Here is an 8106-nt window from a genome sequence, read left to right as displayed (position 1 = left end):
TTGTTTAGCCATTTGACATGATTATAATTTTTTTTTTCATAAAGAATATATGCTTAATGTATTGGCCCCTCATTGTTACTCTTTTGCGAACCCTTCATTTATAATTAGAGCTATTTGATGAAAACATCAAAATGTCCCAAAGTTATTGGTGTGGGCTGCATATTTTATATATATATATAGTTGATAGTCCAAAACATTTATGAAACTCACTTGGAAAGAAAAGTCGCGATGGAGGATTGTTGGATGACACTCTACTGGTCCATTTACCGTAGGCGAGAGGTTCACATATTGGTAGGATATCTAGCTTGTCCTTTATTATGAAAGTGGCAATGAGCTTAAGGAAACAATTAGCTCTTCCTATTGTATTGCAGCCCGCGAGAGTAACTCAAATTGTTAGGGGGTCGTTAGTGAGGGAACATCAAACCGATCAAAGGAACTCGTATGCAAGCCGGAGTGGTATTGGGTGGTACCCTTGACCGTGTGGGCCTTAGGCTGTGCGGCTCTGGAATGACGTAGAGAGTAGAGAGAGTGTGTGTGAGTGTGTATAACTTTGTGTCTGTGCAACCCTCAGGTGGACGAATCGGAAGGAGCCAGCAAGTCTCGTGACTCGGAGTGACGTGGACGCGTGGAGCACACGTGTCCCCGGGTTTTAGACAACGTGCTGAAGAAAGCAAAGGTTTTTGGTATCGCTACGAAAACGTTCACGTGATCGAAAAAAAGAGCTTTTTTATTTTAAAAAAAGAAAAGAAAAAGGAAGGAAGTAGGTGAAGTGACAAGTCTAGCTAAGGTCTGAGCTGCTGGCGGCTGGCCCCCAGCGATGGATGACCCCGGGGCCCCCCCCCCCTCTCTCTCTCTCTCTCATACGAGGCAGGGAGGCAGCAGGAGTGTGAGGAATTCTATATAGCCGGGGGGTGCAACGTTTCGGCAAAGCTCAAGTCGGCGGGGGCATTTTATTTAAAAATACTGAAAAGAATTTTCTCTCTTCCCGGAGTTTCAACGCGTAGCTCAGGATCACTGCCAGATCGGGGCGCCTTAGCTTTTGACGAGCTAGCAGCAGAGGTATAAATACATATGTGTTGATACGATTTTATTATGCTGTAAGGAAGAAGGAGAAGAAGAGGAATATTGGGTCGATGCTCGAGGGACCTTTGATTAGGGGGCCTCTAATCTAAGGTTTTGCAGGTGCGTTACAAGGAAGCTTTCCAAGAGACAAGCTATTATCACTGTGCCACAGGATGGCGGCCAACAATGACCAGGGTGGCAGGCGCGTGTCGGTGGACGAATACCCGAGCTATGGCGGCACTCCCAGCTACGGCGGCACCCCGAGAGCCACCCCGTGGACGCCCCGTACGGCTTTCATGACCATGGGGAGCTACACCCCCAGTGCCTGCGACTCGCCCGCCTCCTCCGACGCGCCCGCCCGCCGCTCCGCCTCCCTCATCCTCAAGGGCGCCGCCCACTACGTGGCCGCCCGCGCCGCCGCCGCCGCCTCCCGCATCGCCGCGGTCGACGGCCTGCAGCCGCCCCCCAGCGGCCGGCTCAGCGACGCCGACGAGCTCCAGGCCCAGCACGCCCTCCATTACCACCGCGACGCCGCCTACGTCAGCCCCCGCCTCTCCCACACCAGCCCCAGCCCACTCCATCACATCCCCTTCTCCATCGCCGGCCCCCACGTCCACATCCCTGAAGGCGACCAACTCTACACCGACGGTAATTGTCACGTCCTCTCTTAATATTCCCCTTTAACCTAATCGTTTATTTCATCTTAATCCGCTTGTTATTCTTTTATCATCCCTGCCTACAATCTCTCCCATCACTCTGCCGATATTCTCAGTACCCTCATCAACCCATCCGTCCAGCTCTCTCTGCTTACGCTTCACTTATCTCGTACCCGTCGTGTTTTTTCTTTTCCTGATATGCTTTGCTTGTGCCCTCATCATCAGTCGAGGCCGCCAGAGCTTACGCCGCTACTGTGGAGGAGGAAGCGGAGCCCGATGACATAGAACTGGATCTCGGAAAGCCCGTCAAAGACGACCACCCACCCCTGCGCATCTGCCTCAAGGTGAAAAACGGACTCTCTTTAATCATTCACGTCACTCTCCTCGTCATCCATGAGATCGAGAAGTTTTTTGGAAAAGGAAAATGCATAATCACATTAAAATCTCTTCAAATTGTTGAATTGAAAGGTTTTCTGAAGGCTAAATATGTATCAATTTGTTTGCATTGAAATTTTTATACACAGTTTGTGGACGTGAAGTATAAGGTGGTCCTCAAGGAAGCAGCTAAGTGGAGGGGGAAGGTTGCGGTGGAAAGGGAAATCATCCACGGGATCAGTGGAAGTGTGGGTGGAGGTGAAATGCTAGCCATGATGGGCCCCTCTGGAAGTGGCAAGACAACCTTCCTTAGTCTCTTGGGTGGCAGAAAATCCAACCCACAATATATTTCTGGTTCAATCCTTTACAACAATTTACCTTACACAAAGAACGTCAAAAGCAGGTACAAATCTTTTGAATGGCCCAACATCTCGAAAGTAAGCACCAAAGTAGTAGTAATAGTAGTAGTAATAACACTAATAATAAGGATAATGATAACGAAAATAACTTTATGACCTTATTGTGAACATTGTACAAACACATAAGAAATGCATCATTCCTTCATATGCCACATTTTCCCCCAAATAAATATCATTCAATACAATACCCCAAATTTGAAATATTTCATATCTTACCACCATCTTTGAAGGCATAACTAGTCTACTCTTGACAAGTCACATCTTGAAGGAACTATCATGTATAGTACGCTTATGGTGATTGCTCTCAAATAAGTCGTATCTTATTAAGTAGTTGCATCTATCTACACAAAAGACTAAATACTTCCCTTGGGCGAAGGGAAATTTCAATGTCTCTTTCCAATTTCAAGGGAGGAAAAGGCACGACTTTATATTTCTATTTGGTTCCGTGTTGACTTCAACTTCTCTCAAATTTCTACTATAAACACTTCCCCCCTTTTTGACTTTAAGGGAGAAAAATACATTCCAAGTTCCAACCTCTCTATTGAGACTAGTTCAAGGTCTTGCATTGGACTAGATAAAAGCTAATTAAATCAAAGTAAAGAAGCATATTCAAATCTCACATTCTATTTCAAACATTGCCTTGGCAGGATGGGCTTTGTCACACAAGATGATGTACTTTTTCCCCATCTTACAGTGCAAGAGACATTAACATTTGCTGCCCTTCTAAGACTCCCTAAATGGCTCACCAAACAACAAAAAGTCGAGAGGGCAAAAAATGTCATTGCCCAGTTAGGCTTACAAAAATGTCGTGACACAATCATCGGTAATCAATTTTTACGAGGAGTATCTGGTGGTGAACGAAAGAGAGTATGCATTGGGCAAGAGATCCTTATTGATCCTTCCCTACTCTTCTTAGATGAACCCACTTCGGGGTTGGACTCTACAACTGCACTACGCTTAATACTGCTACTCCAAAACATAGCTCATGTAAGTATGGCCTTGTATATGCACAATGGAAAAGGCTAAACTTTCAAGCAATCTAGTTGCAAAAGGTTTGAATGTTGTGATTAGAGGGGACACATATAATTGGATAACAGAAGAGGGTTAGTGGTTAGGCAAATGGACTAACATTTAAAGTACTAATTTGCAGGAAGGTCGAACAGTTGTAAGCACAATACATCAACCATCAAGTAGAGCATTTAACATGTTTGACAAGCTACTACTACTATCAGAGGGACATTGTGTTTACTTTGGCAAAGCTAGAGGGGCAATGACTTACTTCGATTCCATTGGATTTAGCCCACTTATACCCATGAATCCAGCCGATTTCTTGCTAGACCTTTGCTCTGGCAACACTAATGATATATCTCTACCCTCCACCATCAAGCAAGGCAAGCAACAAAAGCCAAGTACAAAAGATGCTAGTGTTCCTCCAACTCCATCGACTCTTCTAGCAAGGGATGTGAAAAAGGTAAGAATTTTATTTATTCAAGTCAGATTTCACTTATACCAATGTGGCATATTAATAGGAATTTTGTACAAATCTTGTAAAGGTGACAATAAACAAGTTAAGAATGGTTGAAGGGAATTTTAAAAAGTTCCACATTGAAAGGAAATTCTATCCAAGTAGTATTTGGAAATGTCTTTTTATCTTGAATTTTTTAGCATTATTAAAGACATGGGAATTGAAGTAGGGCTAATGTGTGCTACATTGGATGCACCAGTATTTGGTGGAGTGCTGCGAGAACCAAATTACACCATTAGAAACATCAAAAACAACAGAGAAGAGGGGAGGTCAGTCTGAACTTAAGGCAGCCATGTGGGAGCAACGAAGATGGGAAACATCATGGTGGGATCAATTTACCATTCTGCTAATGCGTGGCTTAAAGGAGAGGCGCCATGAGTATTTGAGTGTGATTCGAATAGTACAAGTGGTCGCATCTGCCCTTCTTGCAGGGGCTATATGGTGGAAATCCAAGTATACAACTCCAGAACAATTACAAGACCAAGTAAGGAAGGATCCCTAGTACATATGTTTTTGGTTTTAATGGTGATTAATGTTTTTTTAAAATTGTGAAAGTAAGAGAAAGCAAGCATGATGTTACAAGTCTATTCATAGCTCATATTCAAATGATACGTACTCCATCTTTTTCATATTTTGGGCAAGAAGTTTAACTCTTCCAAGATAGCTAGGAAGAACCTTGTAATGCTAAACTCATCTTAGTAGACATGTTATACGTAAATGTAATTAATACTCACAAGATGTTAATTAATGCATCTTAATGTTGTTTGCAGAGGGGCCTCATCTTCTTCTTTGCAGTCTTTTGGAGCTACCTTCCTCTCTTTACAGCCATCCTCACGTTCCCTTTGGAAAGGGCCATGCTAGTAAAGGAGAGCAGTTCCAATATGTATCGATTGAGTGCCTATTTCATTGCTCGCACAGTTGGCGACCTCCCCCTTGATCTAGTCCTTCCAATAATGTTCACCACCATCCTTTACTTCATGGCAAATCTTCGACAAAATGCATTGATCTTCCTTTTCACCCAACTTACTATCTTCCTAACGGTCATTTCATCTCAGGTAATCAAGCTGTGATAATAGTACTCTTTTGAACTGCCAAAAATTTCTCAAATAGTGGAGTTTGTCCTTCTGTTAAAAGAGGGAGTTGTTTTTGAGTCCTATCTTGTACAAGCATGTGTAATGTTTAGTAAAGCCTAGGTTTATAAAGCACATCTTAGTAAGTTTCTAGTATATTACTCCATCAAATGTACATGTTGATGTGTTGCCTACAAAGATAATCAATTGCCTCACAAGTTTGCTATGCTCCTTAATAATATAGGAAACCTCAAGATGTAGGTCAAGGATAGACACGAGGCTAACATATGCCTTCATTATTTGCCATAAGCCTAGAAAACCTCCCTTCAAAGCATTTGTGATGAACTTTTTCTTTTTCTTTTTTTTCCAAGTACAATATTAACAGTTTTCTTATTTACTCTTATTTATGGTCAGGGTTTTGGTTTGATGATTGGTGCAATCATGATGGATGTCCAAAAGGCCACCACTTTTGCATCCATTTGCATATTGGCTTTCATGCTTACCGGAGGTTACTTTGTACAGGTTGGTTTTTGTTACACCATAGGTTTAGTGTTAATTATCAAACTTCTCTCCCTATCCTATAGAGAAAGTAAAGAGCATTGAGCATGTTAGGATAAAGGGTCATTCTTTATACATTTTGCGGTAATTTGCACATCATGCATGTGGAAGAATGTGATTTTTCATGGTTACTAGCAACTTTGATTTTAAGTTTGCCAAAACTTCACTTTCATTCTGGGTTTTCATTGGGGCCTACTTTTGCATGTACACTAGAAAGTTGTTAAAGGACTAAAGGTACATCCATAAAGAGGTTGGACACATAGACATTATAAAAGTTTCATAGTTAAACTTCAAAGTGGTTTAAAATAGTTGGCAATTACAATGGCAATGGGACCCACTTAAACTTTTGAGCCTTAGTGCAATATGGAATATATTTATAGATCAATTGCTCATTTTCAATGAAGTTTAACGTACAAAAGCAAAAGAAAATAGGGAAGGTGTCTATATCAGAATTTTTCTTATATACAACTTACTTTGCATCGTGTTTTTGATAAATTCACATATGCATGCATGCACATATACATACAAAATGCACGTGTAGGCTGATGCATAGGCAAGGATCCTTGTATTGCATGCTTGCACACGCATTTTCCCCCTCAAATCATAGGATTCAACATAATCGTTGAAAGAAACACTTGATTTGGTTCATAATTTCATCCACTCTCAAGCTTTTTCATAGAGAATGTTTGACTTCAATCATCTAACACATTTTTGGTCCACTACTTGCAGCATATCCCTCCTTTTGTTGCTTGGATCAAGTACTTCTCATTCCAAGCCCACACCTATGATATCTTGGCTCAATTGCAATACCATCATGTCAAGTTGCCCCAAATTGGAACAAGCGAGGAACTAATCAACACTAGTGACATGGATGGCATTATAAAACCAGTATTGGCCATGGTGATCATGGTGTTTGCTTACAGAATGCTTGCCTACATGGGTCTTAGACGCATGCAGCTGTCTTCCTAGAGAGCTCCTTGAAGAATCACCCTTGACACGTGGCATAAACCATCACTTAGGTCGATAGAAAGGAAAAGGTGATAAGGCTCATGGGGTGATAAGGCTCATTGATTAAGGTCGTTAGGAGAAGATTTTCCGATCATAGAAGGTGTATCTCACAGTTCGATATCTTGAAAGGGAATTATGGATTCCCTTATCTTATGCAATGAAAAGGACGACTTTCCTTCTATGTGGTGGTGGGTACACCGCTCTCATCTCATTCACATATCACTAAAAGCACAAAGGGAGGCATCAAAGAGAAGCGTATTGGGCTGCGCGAACCTATCTAGTAACCCCGCAAGAATAATGCATCCTTTCTTCTTCCTCACAAAAGAGAGGCCCTCCTATACTAATCCATGATCGAAGATGCATCAGCTAGGGTTGAACGGACCCAACCAACAAGTAGCATCCCACATAGCCTTTTTCAAGATAAAGTGATTCACCTTTCTCTCTCCGATACACCCACCAACTTGTGCATGCCAACCCATTAACGTCCACCTTCGACCTATATCCTTCTTCTTCATACTGCGCTCCATGGCCCCTTTCTGGCTTTATCAAAGTGGCAACTTTATTGTACTCCCACACGCTAAGATTGGTGCTTGCTTAAGAAGTCATGTGATTTGTAGGGTAAAGCACGACAAAAGGCACCCCCATATTCAAACAATGGGGCTCACCGAGTAACTTTACTTGCAATATCATTCATTGGTTTCTCAAGAAGCATATAAACACAAATGATTGCTTGTCTATGGTACCTATGGCACGCGTACTAATGCCGAGAAAAGTAACCCACACCTGGAAATTTGCTTGCAAAATGGCTTGATTCCCTACTTTTTACCTTTGTGAAGGGAATATATTTCCATGATTTTCCTTGCAAAATATTTAGTTTGAAAAAATCAATGTGTGCATGGACTTTAGCTCAAAGGGCATGCATCCTCTAGCTAGTGCATATACTATACAAAAACAGTTCAGGCGTGCTTGCATTTTTGGATCACAATTCAGCAAATAGACTTGAAGCTCCGCGTTCTTTGTTTCTTCAACAAAGATTTGCATATGATCTAGGTCCCATAATGGACAAAGCTTAGGGCTTAATAAGATGCATCTTGCTGATGGGAATAATTGTGCATAAACTATCATGAAAGGTCATAAATGTGATAAGAGAGAATATTTGGAGCTTAATTTATGAGATCCTTGTAGTGTTCCCTTTTTGTAAACATATCATATCATGTAAGTTAATTAGTGAGATGATTTTAATTAATATGATCTTTGGATATTTATGGGATGTGTTTATACACAAATTTCTATTGAAGGGTTGGTTAAAGTAGGGAGGAAGAATTGCACATGCAAAGAAACTTCAATTAAAATGACATTTTCTACTTTAGAAGATAGTCAAATTACCTTGAATATGAATACAAGGGCTTCTTCATAGGAACTTGGAATACACA

General features: G+C 41.5%; 1 protein-coding gene across 2 annotated transcripts; it reads left to right on the top strand.

Annotated features, from left to right (window-relative positions):
• The first annotated feature begins 904 nt into the window (after nucleotides 1–904).
• LOC148036892 (ABC transporter G family member 22-like) lies at nucleotides 905–7817 on the top strand. 2 transcript variants are annotated; one of them, XM_087675812.1, is made up of 10 exons: nucleotides 905–1059; nucleotides 1183–1710; nucleotides 1944–2062; nucleotides 2243–2496; nucleotides 3160–3499; nucleotides 3663–3983; nucleotides 4237–4521; nucleotides 4808–5092; nucleotides 5522–5629; nucleotides 6395–7817. In XM_087675812.1, the coding sequence occupies exons 2-10, from the start codon at nucleotides 1236–1238 to the stop codon at nucleotides 6632–6634; spliced, it is 2427 nt and encodes an 808-aa protein (XP_087531938.1). In that variant the 5' UTR covers nucleotides 905–1059; nucleotides 1183–1235; the 3' UTR covers nucleotides 6635–7817. The 2 variants fall into 2 exon arrangements, with proteins under 2 accessions (XP_087531938.1, XP_087531940.1); XM_087675814.1 differs by lacking the exon at nucleotides 905–1059 and having other exon boundaries at nucleotides 1097–1710.
• Nucleotides 7818–8106: the final 289 nt, after the last annotated feature.

Source organism: Lygodium microphyllum, chromosome 4, assembly GCF_053477565.2.
Source record: "Lygodium microphyllum isolate KBCC chromosome 4, Lygodium_microphyllum_v1.1.10, whole genome shotgun sequence".
Taxonomy (NCBI): Eukaryota; Viridiplantae; Streptophyta; class Polypodiopsida; order Schizaeales; family Lygodiaceae; genus Lygodium; species Lygodium microphyllum.
The sequence above is the reverse complement of the archived record's forward strand: the minus strand, read 5'-3'. Positions and strand labels throughout refer to the sequence as shown.